Source organism: Vitis riparia, chromosome 13 (genome assembly GCF_004353265.1).
Source record: "Vitis riparia cultivar Riparia Gloire de Montpellier isolate 1030 chromosome 13, EGFV_Vit.rip_1.0, whole genome shotgun sequence".
In the NCBI taxonomy this organism is placed as follows: Eukaryota; Viridiplantae; Streptophyta; class Magnoliopsida; order Vitales; family Vitaceae; genus Vitis; species Vitis riparia.
In genome coordinates this window covers 9165052-9183329 of record NC_048443.1, presented here as the reverse complement: position 1 = coordinate 9183329, position 18278 = coordinate 9165052, and the positions used below count along the sequence as shown (strand labels likewise).

General features: G+C 29.1%; 2 protein-coding genes across 2 annotated transcripts; both read right to left on the bottom strand.

Annotated features, from left to right (window-relative positions):
• Positions 1-3231: 3231 nt before the first annotated feature.
• On the bottom strand, positions 3232-5258 carry LOC117927821 (steroid 5-alpha-reductase DET2-like). Its single transcript, XM_034847509.1, has 2 exons — positions 4825-5258; positions 3232-3823 (listed from the first exon to the last, which is right to left on the bottom strand). The coding sequence occupies exons 1-2, from the start codon at positions 5128-5130 to the stop codon at positions 3353-3355; spliced, it is 777 nt and encodes a 258-aa protein (XP_034703400.1). The 5' UTR covers positions 5131-5258; the 3' UTR covers positions 3232-3352.
• Positions 5259-12947: 7689 nt separating this feature from the next.
• On the bottom strand, positions 12948-15342 carry LOC117929021 (very-long-chain enoyl-CoA reductase-like). The gene is made up of 2 exons (XM_034849208.1): positions 14901-15342; positions 12948-13607 (listed from the first exon to the last, which is right to left on the bottom strand). Exons 1-2 carry the CDS (start codon positions 15225-15227, stop codon positions 13137-13139), a joined length of 798 nt encoding a protein of 265 aa, XP_034705099.1. The 5' UTR covers positions 15228-15342; the 3' UTR covers positions 12948-13136.
• Between the last annotated feature and the right edge of the window lie 2936 nt (positions 15343-18278).

Genomic DNA, 18278 nt, shown 5'->3' with positions numbered 1-18278 from the left:
AATGTAAAGAAATGATATATATATATATATATATATATATATATATATATAACAGTGGGAAGCCTATTTAGAATTTTAGTTAAACTATGATTGACCGGTTCATATGAAACCGAACATCAACGAAGGTTTGACCTATGTCTGGTCCATACCATCAAATCGGATTGAAATGGCCGCTGATCGACGCTTCAATCGAATGGACTAACCAGTTTGGTCCAATTTTTAACATTACATAAAATTTAATTTCTCTTTTTCTTCCCTCTATTAAGAATCCAACAAATTCTCTTTGTACAAAAGAAATGAAAATAGGTTTGGTGTAATTTTTTCTTACTTTTTGAATAAGCAATATTTGATACAATGTTTTTATAGGAAGTTTAATTGCATAATATATATATATATATATATATATATATATATATATATATATATATATATATATATATATATATATCTTTTGCGTTAAACAATATCCTCCATATGTACAAATGTTTAAAAAAAAAATTAAAGGCATCCAGATGTACTCTTTTTCCTAGATTATCTAATGCTATTTTACCTTTTACTTAAAACATCTCCTAAAAAGATTGTAATTATTAAACTTCATACTTTTGTAGTAATTTTTTTAATTTCTTTTAATAAATTTTAGTGAATAAAATGTTGGATGATAATTTTTTTGTTGTTGTTGTAGATAATAATAACGGAGTAAAGAGATGGTAAACTAAGTTCGAGGATAAATAGGTCTTACAATTTTTGTTGTCGTAATTAAGAGTATGTTTGATAATATTTTTATTTGAAGTGCTTTAAGTAGAAATGTATTCTCTATGACTATGTTTGGTTCTCGAAAAATTTGAGGGAAAATGCAAGGGAAAGAAAATTTAAAGGAAAAATAGAAGGAAAATAAATAAATAAATAAATAATTGATAAATTATTTTTATTTACTACTTCAAACTCATTTTACTTATTTTAACTCATCGATATAAAGATTAAATAATTTTAAAATGCATAAGTTTCCAATTAATTTTAATTTATTTGATTTTCTTTGATATTTTTCATAAACAACAAAAAAAAAATCATTTTCTTTTACTTTTTTTTTTTCTTTCCTTAGTATCTTTTGGAAACCGAACATAAGTTATAAGTATTTTTTTGAAATTACTCATCAAATGTTTTTTCAAATAAGTGATTTTTAAGTTTTTAAAAAATATTTTCTAATTTTTTTGAAAATACTTTCTAAAAATTATTATTTTATAAAAAATGAAAAGAATGAAATAAAAAATTATAAAAATTTATAACTCATTGTTTGTATTTTGTTATAATGACTAAGTAAGTCTTTATGACTAAAGGAAATAAGTGAATTTTAATTTTAAGTGGTTTAATTTAAAAAGTGAGATCCACTATTTTTTTTTCCACATTTCAATGTTAATTCGTTTATCAAACCAACCACCCCTTAATTTGTTGATAGCATTAACACCCACTTTGGCACTTATCTGCCAAAATAAAATAGTAAGCAGTAAAATGCTCTAAACAATTACTATTGGGTGGGCAAATGGAAAGAGTGAGAGCATAAGAGACTATTGAAGAGGATCTCTTATTAAGAGGATACCAATCTCTATAGCAAATATTTTAGAAAGTAAGGTCGTGTTTGATAATTGTTTTTTAAAACAGTTTTGAAAAATAGTTTTTGAGAACAATTTTTGAAAACTATTATTTAATGTTTTATAAAAAAAAGTATGTTTAGGGACTTAAAACATTTTTAACATGTTTTTAATCATTATACATGCTTGCATAATTATTTTTTAAAACAAGTCTAAAAAAACAAGTAAAAACAATTAAAATATGTTTTTTTGAAAACATCATGTTTTCTGATTGTCAAATGTGTTTTCTAGTTTTTTTATTTTAGAAAATGAAAACTGTTGTCAAAAACAGTTGCCAAAGAGACCCTAAAATTTTACCTCTTTCAAATGTAGACAATTTGTTGGGAAGAAATTAATATTCCCACCTGATATGAGATAGGGAAGTAATTGCAGATCAACTGCCAACACAAATAAAATCCAATTACACGTACCATCCAACCAACCAAATAACACTAGACCATGTGAAAAACCCTTCAAATAAAGGAAAAACTAAGGACATGACCCCTTCAATGAAATTCCCTAATCAATGAAGAGCAATCCATAGAGCTTTTCTCAAGTATAAGCTTGAGGTTTATCATCTATCCAAAATAAAATTAATACACTAGAACTTCAAAAGGATAAATGATAAATGATCTACTCCTAATTCACAAACTCTTCCAATAGAGAAAAATAACACACTTGATTTTGATAAGAAATCATCTTTATGGAAGAGAGAGTGGACAAAATAAGAGTCTTCTTCTTTGCTTCCACAAAATCAGTGGAACCCAAGTTTGGACAAATTTTAGTTTTAGCCTTTTAGGTTACTTCACATGGGGCTAGACCCCAATGGGGAAGATCCCTTCATTCTTACCACTTTTTAGTCCTATTAATTTATAGGAATTTTCTATATAAAAATCAACTAACTGACATAACATAAATTAATTAGATTGTGCCACATGAACATGACTAATGAAGTGGTGTTACTCTATTAGAAAAGCATGTGGGTACAACAATACGTCTCCCATTAAGTGCTTTCTTTCCCTCCTCTCTACAAGGCCCAAATAAATTAAACAATATTTGGATATATCTCATCCAAACAAGCCTCCAATTCTAACCATTAGACCTAGATCCTCAAATTATCAGATATCCCTGATGGCAAGGCAGGCTTCTGACTAGAGCAGGGATGACTTTTGTCTTCATATATGTTTCCCTCAACGTTGATCAGAGGCCAACACCCCCCTCTATGGGCATTCACCCAAAGATTAGGTATCTTTCACTAAGTTGCTGCCATGTCCTCATAAGAGACAGAGGTTGAAGCTTAAAAGAATTTATATGGAGCCCAAGCAAGAGATGACACCCTCCAATGGCTGTGTGTGGAGGGCCATCCATTCCCTGACCTCAGGCATGTATGCTTGTGCATCACCAGTCTTATGTGTCACAGTGAACACAAAAGTATTCTTATAAATCCACATCTCAATACAAAGTTTTGATGTTCAACAATAAAAACAAACAAATGACATAAATGAAAAGATTATGCAAATTCATGTGTAGATGAAATGTGAAATCCAATCATCATGATAGAAATTCATCATAGTACTGATAGCTATACAAACAGCAACTGGAAGAGTAGCCCAGATCCATGGAAACATTCAACTTTATTATAAACATACAAATGCATAGTTCCACATATAATGAGAGCATAAGATGAAATATTTTTCAGCAAATATCAAATTTCCCACCATGTACACCTAGAAAATATAGGGAACCAGAGCCTTGACCTCCCTAGGAAAATTTTCAAATTTGGAAAGGTACCATTTCCTAGTAGCATAGCTTCTTCCAATCAAATACACAGTTGTGCCTAGTGTGAAGGAGGATGCATATAATGTTTGAGAAATGAAGGATACCCCAATAAAGCCAATAATTTCAAAAAGATAATGTGGGCAAATAACTAAGTGAAAGAGACCCCCTCTAGGAATCTTGTAGCCCTTTTCATCCTTTCTCCTCAGTCTGGAAAGGAGGAGGTGGTGGTAAAAGTTACCATAGATTCCCACTAAAAACAGTAGAATGCCAGGGTACTTGAGATCAATAGATGGCTCCATGGACCCTTGGACCAAGTGCTGGATATAGATCATGGTTGCTGTGGATAGGGTATAGCTGAGAGAGATGAGGATGCCAGAATCCAGGACCATCCCACCACTGTATTTGTGAACAAACAAAATCTACAAAAAATGAGGCAGATATATCATTAAGCAGTTAATTTAAGAACACCATTTGCAGAATGAAGTGGATGGCAGCATGGTTAAGTTCTCAGGACTATATTTTTTTTTTTTGTCATTTGACTTGATTGTGGAATATAGGTGGGTTGCTTGCACTATGGCTTATATGCTACCAGGAAGCAATCTCTCCATATCTCTCCACCATATTTTTTATATACATATATCTTAATTTGCTTTGATTGTGTGATATGCATAACTGCTCAACATTAATATTATATGTCACCATCTCCATCAACTGGTACACTTCTTCACTCCATCTCATCTCTCTTTAAAATATAAAATTAGTTCTTCAACTACTTCAAATGCAGATGACTTGTTCCCATCCTTACACCCTATCTTGTGATGAAATATTGAACTCATGGCCCCAAAATAGTCCTTTTTTTCTTCAAGTATTTTCATATATTTGAAATTACTAATATAACCTTAAATAGAAAAAAAAATATCTAAATTTGACTAACAGTATTTTTCTTAAAAAAGGTTGTTTTTTTTTTTCCTCTTGATAAAACCTTCTATTATCAAAAGCTTAGCACTCTCTATGGTATTAAACCTTGGGGTGCTGACTCTTTCGTGACAATCAATACCAATAATCAATACTAAGTAAATTTAGGATATTATCAATGACAAGATTTAAAACTAGTATCATGTGCCACTTACCGGATCCACACTTACTAGCGTTCGACTTGACCAATTGGGCTATCTCGGTTCATGAGATAGATTGAGGTAGGTCATATGGGCTTCCCTTTGGGCTTAAAGGGTATTTTTGGAAAATAAAATATGACAAACACCTAAACGTAAAGATTTCTTTTACTTAAAAAAAGAAAAAAAAAAGGAAAAAGACAAACGTTCAACAATTCCTGCAACTCATCATGCTTAATTTTTTTGCAAAGAAACCAAAATCAAAATGCTATCTATGATATCAAAGCATAGAGAAGAGACGTACATACCTCCAAAACCCTCTTGAAGAAATGGATCGTAAGAGCAGAAGCCACCAATAGAGATCGGAAATCATTTTCCGGGAAAATCCAAAAGGAAGCAAAGCCAAAGAGACAAGCCGGAGCGTACAATAAAAGCATGCCTGCTGTGCTGGAAACCTTGATTCTCCGGGAATTGGCATTCCATAATTTGGAATACTGAAGATGAATCCCTAGAATTTCCAGGACTCCGAAGAAGGATACACTTAAAAAACTTACGATGGACATGGTTGTGATGAAGAAAGAGGAGGGGTATAGAAAATCGAGGGGCTGCACCATAGCTACCGTTCTGATCAACCTTCAATTGCTGTGTGGATGTGTGTTGAGTCTGTTGACAAGGAGGCCGACTATAAAAGAGGGTCGACCAGCCTTAATTGCACCTGGACAAGGGCACCCTACTTTGTTTTCTTCACCAGTTGCTTAATATATCTGTTTGTTTTCCCTACTGGGTGGTTGAAAGTTGGAATAGTATGTGGGCATGTGTCACATGGCTAAAGGTATGTCTTACTGAACTTTTCCCTCCACATATGAAATTTCAATTAGAGAAAAAGGAAAAGAAAAAAAAAACATAGCAATCTATTAAAATTATTTAAAACAAGTTCTAATAGTAAATAAATATTATTTTTACTATTTAATATTTCATGTTATTTTGTTTGATAAGAATTAAAATTTTTAAAAAGTTTTAATGGTAAATAAGGGTTATTCTATACTATTGAATGTCGTGGTGAAATCAATGGTACTTTTTTCTAATGTTTATCTTATTTTATATTTTTTTTGTACTTATTTTATATTTATCATCACAAATTATACATGTTTACTTAGATAATATTTAGTATAATTACATATAAATCCTATGCTTAGTACAAATATTAAATCGAGATATCCATTCTACGAGAACTCTTTTAACTTACACTCTATTTGACTACAGACTCATAACTAATTTTACGAAAATTCTATTTCTGATAATTGAACATCATTATAAATGCATCAAACATGTATTTTTTCAATTCCAATCCTATAAATCTTCAAACTACTTGAGGATTGAAATAATAATATTAGGTGACATTACGTATATATTTTCAAGTCTCATGATTTATACCTTAATTTCATTTATTTTTATCATTGTATCTTGATTTTATTTATTTATATCCTCGTTTAATGATGTAGATCCTACTCTACAGATTCAATGGTTCAAATTTGAACTTCAATAAGTGCCACTATGATACCATGGCATTTTTCAATAAACAAATATTATTTTGATTACATTTCATATTTCATATTATTTTATTTGATTAGAAAATAAAAATTTTATTTGTTATATTTATAAATTTACCATTTATATTACTTGTATGAAAGAATAAATGAAGATCCATAGGATTTTTTTTTTCCAAATTTTTAAAAGAATCATAGTGTTTTAAAAATCGGATCGAATCGATCGGTTCAATTGATCCGACGAATGTCTCTGATTTGGTTTTATATGAACCAATAAATATTTGATTGAGCAAAACCTAATTGGGTTTCGCTTGATTGTTGGAGAAAAAAAAAGGGAGAATTATGTTTTGGGGTAGATGGGCCCTCAAATTAACAAAAGGTCCATGTAACTCTTCAAATTGAGCCCAAGACCCAATAAAAGTATGGAAATTGAGTTGAAGGATATCATCCTTCAGTATTTCCAAAAATGCCCTTTGTTGATTTTGAGAAAAAAAATTAATATTTTTTAAAAATACTTTTATTTAATTTAATATTTTTGATTTAATTTAATATTTTAAAAAAATACTTTTATGTAATTTAATATTTTTTAAAATACTTTTATTTAATTTAATATTTTTTAAAAATAAATTTATTTAATTTAATATTTTTAAAAAATAAATTTATTTAATTTAATATTTTTTAAATACTTTAATTTAATTTAATATTTTTGAAAAAAAATTATTTAATTTAATATTTTTGAAAACTACTTTTATTTAATTTAGTATTTTTGAAAAAAAAATTATTGAAAAAAAAATATTTAACTTAATTTTATAAAATATTTTATATGTGTTCTTAAAGGGTATATTTGTCTGTTACTATTTCATATCCTTCAACTCAATTTGAAGAGTTATATGGACCTTTTGTTAATTTGGGGCCCATCTACCCCCAAAAGATAATTCTCCCAAAAAAAAAGGCAAAATTTTATTTGATTATGAAATAACTTGAAGACAAGAAAGAGAATAGTGAATTATAGTATATACCTTTTTAAAAAGTTTTATTAATAGTACAATGAAAATTTTTTGGCATATATGTAGAGCTTTGATTAATGCCCTTTGACCAACACTAAACTCGATCCTTTTGAAAAGTTTTGAGGGATGTGGGCTGGGCCTTGATCCCATGCTCTTGGGATTTTGTTGTGTTAACCTTTCCACTTGGGGAATGGACCCTTGATTTACATTTGAGCACCTTTTATATGATAACATTATGTTTATACAAAAATGAAATATAAAAATAAAATTTTAATAAATTAATTAATTATAATTATTTTATTTTTCAATTACATTTAACAGTTAAAAATATAAAAATATTATGATAATCTTTGATCTTTTTTTTATATGTCCTCTATATTAATTAAATATAAGAAAAATATAAACTTATAAATTAAATATGAAATATTTTAAAATAAAAAATCATAAATATATCATTTTTTTATTTTATTAAATAAAATAATTTTAATAGATATATGATTTCTTTTTTTATCTTTGGAGTTTTCTCTAATGTTTTCATCACTTTTCATCAATTTTCATCTAAGGATAATTTTTATCAAAATTTTCAACAATATTTCTCAACATATCTCGATATATCTGCAAAATCCAAACACGAATTTTTGTAAAAATAAGTATTTTTATCCTTGTTTAGTACAAATTTGTGTTCTTGATGCCAAATATATTTATAATTTTACTTCCTAAGGGTACTTGAGGTTCATTCCAAATATTCGTGCTTACTTAAGAGGATTCAAGTCATTAGCAAATTGAGCTAGGGCCATGGCATTTCATTTTTCAACAACTTTTGCCTCTAATTTTCTTTGTTCGAAGAATGTTCATGTGTCACCTTAAATTGTGAGAGGCAATTATGATATTTATTTGTGGCAAAAAAAAGGTTGACCTTGATATTAGGGGTAAGCATATGAAAGTCAACCTAGGACATGAGGTAAACAGATTTGATGTCTTTTCATCCTCTTGCTATATGCTTTAGCTTTTTCTAATTTTACATATATTGACATTGTTGGGAATATGTGAATGTCAATCATTCTCATCCTTGGACTATCAGGATGCATGTAACTCTTTCCTAGGGTTCCCTAAATGTAACTACAATGGAAGCAATAACAGTAAAAACTCTAGGTCATCTAGAGAGGGAAGAGGTCATACTTATGATCTGGATGTTCCCAAATCAAATCCAATCTGAAGAAGTAGAATCATAAATACCATAAATCTCGTAAACCAAACAATCTTCCACCCAATAACCCTCTTTCTTCGATCCTAACTGAGAAAACAAAAGTTATGCTTAAAGGAGAAAAACACCTAAGAGGGGGGTGAATTGGGTTTTTCAAAAACTTTTTTAATACAATAAATTCAAGCACAATATAAACAAGAAATAAAGAGATAGAGTTAGAGAATTCAAACTCGGATTTTATAGTGGTTCAACACTTCCTTGCCTATGTCCACTCTCCTCAATTTCCCAACCGAGTGAAGGTTCCACTAGCTTGAAACTTCAACAAAGCTTCCAATTCTTTACACTTGGATTCCGGCTTCAATGGGCTCTTACACAATCTCTTCAAGATTCAAACCTCTTGAAATCTTTAACACTCAAGTTTTACAAGAAAGAATCCCTCAACCTAGCTCAAAGATAGCTCAAATTCAAAATAAAGGTAGGATGACTCACAAGAGTGTACTAAAAGATATGCAAGTGATGGTTTAATGCACTAAGAAGGAAATGAGAGATTTTAAGCCAAGAATAGGTAGGTAGACAATTGATTACATGTGTTCTATATATCATAAATGAAGTGGAGCTCTTAATTTATAGGTTTCCAAACTCGAGAGCCAAAAACAGTAAAAAGACAGCCTCGACAGGACAACTTGGGGGTCGACCAGTTCACTAGTCGTTGGAGCATTTAATGTTTTGGCATATTACTGTTGCCTCGACCGGGAAGGGGTGAACCTCAACAAGGAAGAGGAAGCTACTGGATGAGAGAGTGTTTTTGGCACTCCTCGATTGGACAAGGGCAACCGGTCAATCGGTTCCCCAACCGGTTGAGCCGGTTGGCCAGAGCCTCGACCGATTCATCTTTTTGGCCTCAAAAACCTATCTTTTTCAATTTCTTTCTTTTCTAACACTTAGGTAAGATCTTTAGGTAAATTAATATGCTAATTTTGAAACGTTTTGCCTAAGGTACATTTGATAAAACTTGGGTTTTAATGAAATCGAAATTTTAAAGAATAAACCGAGTTTTCAAAGATGCATGAAAATGTATGAAAAACCTAAGTGCACCCATGCATTCATCTTACATTCGTTTCCTATGATCAAAAGTCTTCCAATAGTCTTAATCTTGTATTCCTTTGGTCCTTTGATGAATTTTCGAATTTATACCTAAGATTCTTTATCATTCAAACCAATTAGTCACTTAATCATGGTTTGTTATCATCAAAATCCGATTGGGAGAACCCTTGGGCTAACACTAACATTAGAAAAGGCGGAATCCTTTTTGGAAGGATAGAGGCTAAGATTCCTCTCTAAAGTCTAAATAGTAAGAGCACACCATAAAGCCTTAAACCTTTAAAGGGGTTTATATAGGCTTTCTTATGAGCTTAAGTGACTTGAGTTCATCTTGGGCTTAGGTCACTTAATCTAACCCACTTGGGTCTTAATTAATTAGTTAATTTTATTAGGTTTAAATTAATTAATTAGGCCAGTTTATAAATACCATTCACAGTATCTAGTGCAATCTTACGTTTTACAAAAAATACTCTTATGCACACGTATGAATTAGGAATCTAAAAATCCCTTAACAAAAGTGTCATCATGGACTATGAGTTAGAGTGATGACCATTGGAGCTCATAGGAAAATACTAACTCCTTCATAATCTAATTCTAAAATTGATACAACATCTCACTATATAGAATTAATTGCACTCTAGTATTTTATGGTATTTGAATGAGATAAAACTTGGTTCTAAGACCTACTATCTATTGCATGTAGACTTCCCATGAACTAATATTCATAATCTAACAAGGTATATACTATCAACATGTAAAGATTACCTCTCCAATCCTTAAGTCTCAGATTCTCTTATTATGTGATCAACTAACATGCTCTACCTTATAAATAACATATGTCAAGTTCTAATTAAGAATTTACTACGACCATAGTTTTCCTAATCACACATCCTTAGGATTATCTAAAGGGACATGCTTTCTCGAAACTATGCTTTCTCAAACCTATGAGATATCGTAGTGTCTATATCAAGAATATCTATTAACACTTAATTAATAGTGACTCAATCCGTAGGGAATATATGATCACTTTAGGGTTTCATCCATAGGTCAAAGCCACTGAAGACCTCAATACGAGCTCTACATTCTCTCAAGGTTGAGAGTCCATGTAACATAAAAGATTCATGAATCATGACTACCTAATAGTTAATATCATGATTCATCATAGGTTTTTTCTAATGTGCAACCATACACGCTAGTGCATTTACTATGAGAAAAACATCCCAATAACCAAGACAAGTCATCCCTTAGTTTTGAAGGTAGTAAAATACAGCATCTGATTGATTGCTCAAATCCATCAACTAGTTGTGAACTACGATATTAAAAAGAACCTATGACTTGAATCTTCTATACAACTTTTAATGCACCCAAGTCATATACAATGCAAGTGAGATGAGCTTGAATGCTCATACAACAATATAAATAAGGATAGATAAATGGACCTATAAATCATAATAAATGAATTTATTAATGGTAACTCATTTTGTTACATCATGTCATCATTTTAAGGGTTTTATCTTAAAAACTCTTACTATCTATAAAGCATGTTGGGTATTCATCTAACACCTATGCTATCACTATGTCCATTAGGGACTCTACTAGATAAAGTCTTGGTGAAAGGTTCATTAAGTTCTTCATAGAAGTTATCTTCTCCACAACGACATCTCCTCTCATTACTATCTCATGTATTAAGCGATACTTCCTCTTTATGAGTTTACTCTTTTGGTGATTTCTTAGTTCTTTAGACTATGACACTATCCTACTGTTATCATAAAAAAGGGTTATGAGTGGAACAACAAGGGGAACTACCCCAAGTCCCATGAGAAACTTCCTAAGTTAAACGACTTTCTTTGCTACTTTAGGAGCAACAACATATTTGACTTCCATAGAGGAGTCAATAATACAAGATTGTTTCGCACTTCTCTAACTAATAGCCCCACTACTTAGAGTGAACACAAATGTAAAGGTGAACTTGCAAAAGTCTCTATCAGACTAAAATTTTGAATCTATATACCTAAGAGGGTTCTAAATCATCACCCCACCAATGGAGTTGAAGCAGCTACCCCACTAATGGAGTTATTTACTCGGTGACATTGATAGTTCAAGGACAAGGATTATACATTTGACATTGGATATGAAGTGGTTGAATCACCCACTATGATTCCATTTGCATAGTCAATGGGCCGAATGGAAGGTATGTTGATTTTGCTTTAGGTACCTTCATGGTCAAGGTAGGAAGATCAATCTAAGAGGATCTCTAGTTAGTGATAAGATCATGATCAACATTGTAAGCTTGATTCTCTTATGATACTAAGATTTTGGAATTTGAGAGCTTTAGGATTATAATTGCTTCTTTGAGTATAGTGAATTGATTTCCTCTCTCCCTATTGATGTATGCCTACTCGTACATACATTGTTAAACAATATTCAATCTTGTATTTTTATTTTCTTGTTTTTCACTTGCTTGCACATAAAAAATGCCCTTCATGCAATAGTTGCAACTCTTTGTTTTAAAATCTTTTTCTTCAACTTCCTAGCCAAACAACTTAAACTTTATATTTTTCAAAATTCCAAAGTTTTTTCTCTTGTAAGACGGTTCCTATTTATTGATATAATTTTTCCTTCAAACCTAATTTCCCCTAACCATTTACTAATACTTGACATATTTAATCTCTGGTGTAATACTAATACCTCACATATTCTAGCAAGAATAATTTCGGTCCGTCTTGATAATTTTTTTTTGAAAATAATTTTTGAAAGTTATTATTTAATGTTTTATAAAACAAAAATCTGTTTGGAAATCTGAAATATTTTTAACGTATTTTTAATATTTTTAAATATATTATTTTAATTTTTTTTTATATGTAGTGTTTATTTTTAATCATTATCCATATTTGTATAATTATTATTTAAGAGAGTTCTCAAAAACCAAATGAAAACAATTAAAAATTATTTAGTGATGACATCTTATTTTCTAGTTGCAAACATGTTTTAGAGAATATATAAATAATTTTTTTAGAGAATAGAAAATTGGTCTTGAAAACAATTGTTAAACACGGTCTTAACCTCTAAACTACAATTCCATATTACCACCGACCCATCCTAATGTGCTTTTCTCATCATCAAATCCTTCCTAACCTTTAACTTCCCACACTCATTGAAATACCATAGCACATTATCATAAGAAAAACTTGATAGAAATTGTATTAGAATATATTTAATTTAATAGTTGTGCTTCATAGCAAAAATTTTGGTCATTGCAACCATGACTACTCTAGATTACAACAAGCTCCCATTGTGTCGAAGAAGAAGGAGACAAAGGTAAATATCGAGAAAAACACATAGAGACTAAGTAACATATAACACCCTCCAATAGCTCTATTGAGATGAGAAACCTTAATTACCTTAAGGATGTATCCATGACATTAGGCTTATGTGTCATAATAGATATGATAGTAGTACACCCTTAAACATTCATATGATAAGTTTGTTATCGACAATCTATATGAATAATTTGTATGAATAAAAGATTCATAAATAAAATGTCAATACAATAAAAATAGCTCATCATGTTCTAAACAATGTGTGAAAATAAAAATTCATTACTATGAATGAGACCATTGTGGAAACTCAACAAACAACAAATATAAGTTTCCAATGGCATACAAATTTTCAACTTTATTATAATTGATCATACAATTCCACATATCATGTGTATACATGATGACATTGTGGGCAAATCTCACATTCCCCATTGTACATAACTAGAAAACATAGGGAACTAGAGCCTTGATCTCCCTAGGGAAACTTTCAAATTTGGAAAGATACCATTTCCTAGTAGCATAACTCCTTCCAAGCAAGTACAAAGCAGTGCCTACTGTGAAGGAGAAAGAATATAGTGTTTGAGACATGAAAGAAATCCCAATAAATACTAGAATTTCAAAAAGATAATGTGGGCATATGACTTGGTGAAAGAGACCACCTCTAGGGATTTTATAGCCCTTCTCATCCTTTCCCCTCAGTTTGGAAAGGAGATAGTGGTGGTAAAAATTACCAGAAATTCCCACTAAAAATAGTAGAATCCCAGGGTATTTGAGGTCAATTGGTGGCTCCATGGACCCCTGGACAAGGTGTTGGGAATAGATGGTGGTTGCTGTGGATGTGAAATAGCTGAGAGAGATGACGATACCAGAGTCCAGAACCATGCCACCACTATACTTGTGGATGAACAGAACCTACAAACAGGGCAGATTCCCAATTAATCAATTGAATTTATAATAATTATTTTGAAAATCTTGTCTTCATTTAATTTTAAAACTTTCCTTCTTTAGGTGGGAGACTGTCATTTGCATCTTCTTTTAAGTGGGAGACGCCCACATGCAAGACAAATCTAATAATTAACAAAAATAAAAAATAAAAAATTACCCCGAATTTGTTTTATTGAAATTATTTAGAGTGAGATGATGTTTGTTTTTTTATTGAATAGAAAAAAACAGATATACAGGGTAAATTTAATAATTAATAAAAAAAATATCTGAGAATTTGTTTTATTGAAATTATTTAGAGTTAGATGATGTGTGTTTTTTGATCGAATAGAAAAAGTTATATCCACTTTATGTCTTTCCATTTAAAATTTTTCAACAACTTTTAAATTTTTTAATTTTTTTTTATTTTTATAATTTTATTAAAAATAAATATAATTTATAAATAAATAATATTATAAATATTTATAATTTATTTTTATAAAATTAATATTTTATTTATATTAAAAGTTAAAAAAATGAAAAATAAAATAAAATAAAATAAAATAAAATTGATTTAATATTATATATAATTGGGGTAGAGTGGGATGAGATAAACTCATACTCAAATTAGTTTGAAATCTTTTTTAGGTTTTTAAAAACTTTTTAAATTTATTTATCTTTATGTTAAACCCTTTGAGACGCCATGGGCGTGTACTTAAAAAAAAAACCTTATCCTATTCTCATCCATAATTCTAACAATTTTGACCTAACAAAAAAAAAATATTACTTTTAAAATTTTATTTTAATAGAAGGAGTTCTACCTAAAATTTTACAAAGGCCCAAATAAAATTTTGTGTAACTTTATTATTATATTTTATTTGTATGATATTTATTATTATTATTATTATTTTTTTTTTAACATGGTTTAATAAAATATTTTTTAGATGATTTTATTCCCTTTTTCGTTTTTATTTTGTAAGATTTTTTTTTTTCACTTTTTCTATTTTCTTAATTTTTTTTTGGAAAATAAAAAATCTAAATACGTCATAATTTCTATTTTATTTGAAAATAAAAACATAAAACAGTCTGATCAAACAAACAGACCCCTGATTCCTTCAATTGGTTTTCCCTTGGAAGTTGACCCACCAGAAAACATTCATATTTCCAAATATAATTAGTCATATTTTCCATGCTTTTTGCATCAGAAACCCAAATCAAAATACCAGTTTCAGAAGAAAATTCAAAGAAACAAACGGGAAGATGCTAGAGAAGAGGCCTACGTACCTCCAAAATTCTCTTGAGGAAATGGACTGTGAGGGCTGAAGCCACCAACCCACATCGGAAATCATAATCTGGGAAGAGCCCAAAGGAAGAAAGACCGAAGAGAAAAGCAGGAGTATACAAGAAAAGCATGCCTGCTGTGCTGGAGACTTTGATTGATGATCTCCTGGAATTGACATTCCATAGTTTGGAATACTGAAGATGGATTCCTAACATTTCAAGGAATCCAAACAAGGATAGTATTAGAAAAGTTGTGATGGACATGGCTGTGATGAAGGGAGAAGAAGGATACAGAAAAGCATGGAGTCTCATCTGCACCATGGCTATCATTCTGATCAACCTTCAAGTGATTGCTATGTGGGTGTGTGCATTGAGGGCGGAAGAGGGTTATATATCATAGAAGGAGGCCAATGCTTGACTTCTAATGGGAACAGAAGCTAGGGTTTAATGTGTTTGTACATGCTTTGCCGACCATGAATGTGAAAAATAGTTGCGTAATCTATTCTCCTTTCTCATTTGAAAATGTGGGGAAAGAGAAAAGAAGTCGGCATGTTTAGGATATTTTTTATTTAACTTATAAATCATCTTAATTACTTAATTTAAGTTATTAAGCAGATTAAACATATTTGTACGATATTTGATAAATCGATAATATCAATTTAGTGTCCGTTAAATGATGCTTTTAAAAGACACTTTTGATTTAAAAAATATTTTTGAAGAAAAATCAAATATCAGGTAAAATTTAGGAAATATTTTAAAAATTTTGAAAAATTACTTATAATATTAAAAAATTACCTACAATATTTTTTAAAGAAACGCTTCATAAATGATTCTCCTAAAAACACTTTTGTATAAAACACTTTCAGTAAGAATATTTCGACTAAAAATACTTACCAAACACACTCTTAATGACTTAATATGATTTAATTTAAGTCATTAGGTAGATTAAACATATTTGATAAATTAACTTAATATTATAACTTAAAGTTACAACTTTAAGTATAGGGTCAAAATAATTAGTTTATTATTAATTTCAAATCCTTTTTTACTTCATTTGTTTGTGCTAGTATTAGTATATTTTAAAATTATAATTTCATATCAATGACTTATTTCTTATAATAAATATTTTATGGTTATTTTAGGTAACTACAATACTTTATATATATAAATATTTTATAAAAATAAATTTTATTATTTAAAATTAGTGAAATAAATTTGAGATAATTATTAGTTAAAATTAGTAAGGTTAATGTGTCAATTTAATAATTTAAAATAAATTTTAAGTTAATTTTATCAAATAATCTTAATGCTTGAAGTAAAAAATAAATAATAAGTTTGAAGTAACAACTTAAAACTTATTTAACTTTCAACTTGAATCATTAAGAATAAAAATTAAATTTTACCAAATATCCATTAAATTCAAGTTAAAATAGTTTACTTATTCTTAATTTCAAATCACTTTTGCCATATTTGGCTATATTTAGTGAAAATATATTTTATGATTCCATATTCACAACACAATTTTTATAATAAATACTTTATAGTTATCTCATGTTTTCACAATACTTTAAATATGAATATTGGATAAATAAATTTATTATTTAAGGTCAATGAAAAAATGAATATTATTTAACATTGATGAAGGTAAATATGTCAATTTGATGATTTAAAATAAAATTCAAGTTAATTTCATCAAATAACCTTGATAATTAAAGTAAGTTTTAAATAAACAACTTAAATTTTTTTAACTTAAAGTTAATTAAATCATTAAAAAAAATAAGTATTAAATTTTATCAAGTAATTGAAATATAATTGAACTTAAAGTCAACTTAAATAATTAAGTAATAAGTATTAAATTTTACCAAACATTCTCTTAGTCAAACTTACTTGCAGATCTCTTACTCTTTTGCATGTGTATTTTCATAGTTCATTAATTTGTTTTACAGTATTCATATGGTACTTTTGATTTTAGAATATTCTCAATGACTTTAAAATTGAGAGTTTTCTATAGAATTCTCAGACTTTGAATTATTAAAAGCATGATTTTTGCATGTCCAAGATAAGCATAACATGGATTTTGAGAAAAATATTCGAGTTCCTCTTACGTAGTGTGTTGCACACAAAATAGGGCTGCAATTCCATGGGTTGGGCTGGGCTTGCATTTAATCCAAAGCCCAACACAAATTAAGAAGTATCATCACTCGATCAATTTTGACCTCACGCTCGAACAAACTCAAGTGGATCTCATTTTTTAAGATTAGAATAAGTTGAAGTTAGACTCGGGTTGATCAGGTTAAACTCAAATTTATTTATTGATTCAGTTATTTATGTCAAATTCAAGTTAATAAGATTGAGCTGATTGGCCCTAACTAAAATATGTTTTAAAAGATTTTTTTCTATATATTTATATCAAAATGTAAATAATATTTTAAGGCCCATTATCCTATGAAATTTTGAGCCCATCAAATCTCATAAAAGTTGGGAAGGCCTGTAAATAGAGGCCCAACCCAATGAAAAAAATTCTTCTTGTAAGACTCCCTAAAGGTTGAAAATCTAGGATTGATACACTATGTTTCGCAGTGTACCACAATTGGTCCTCGTACAATGTGAAAACATGTCTATCCTAGTGAAGTACATTGAGTCTTGATGTGTATATATATAATGATATGGTCTTTCTTGGAATATATGATTCCATGAGGGGTAAACAAACTTGGCCTCAATAATAAGACAACTTCAATGGTCACCCATGTGGTGTCATGCACAACTTCAATAAATGAAAAATTTAAAATACAAATAAATCAATTTTTGGATAAAAATCTTAAATATGAAATTCACTTATATTTGAACTCTTGTTTTATTTAAGAAAAATATTTTTTTCAAAAAATAAAATAAAATAATATTATTAAAAAATAAATATAAAAATACAACATTTTTTATCACATGTTTTATTTTGCATAGAATTGAACTTGTCTTTTGAAAGACGGGTCCATTTTTGTTCATTTTTCACCTCAAAAAAGTTTTTATAGTGCACTTATTTCTTAAAAAGACGGGTTCACTTTTTTCTTTTTTATATTGATTTTATCTTTAGAAAAGATAAATTTATATTTACATTAAACTTGGCTTTTCAAAAAAACAAGTTTGGTTTAAAACTAAAAAATACAGTAGTTTTAGAATTTTTTTCTACAATATAATTTTTAAAAAAATTATAAAGAAAACCCTATAAAAAAATAGTAAAATGTGGGAATAATATTTACAAAATCATTAGAAAAAAAAAAAACAAAAAACGTGAAAGAAGGTATGAACATTGGTCTTGATATACAAACAAATAGGAAAAAAAAATGGGGACAAGAAAAATGGGAATCTTTGATCACGCCATAAAGC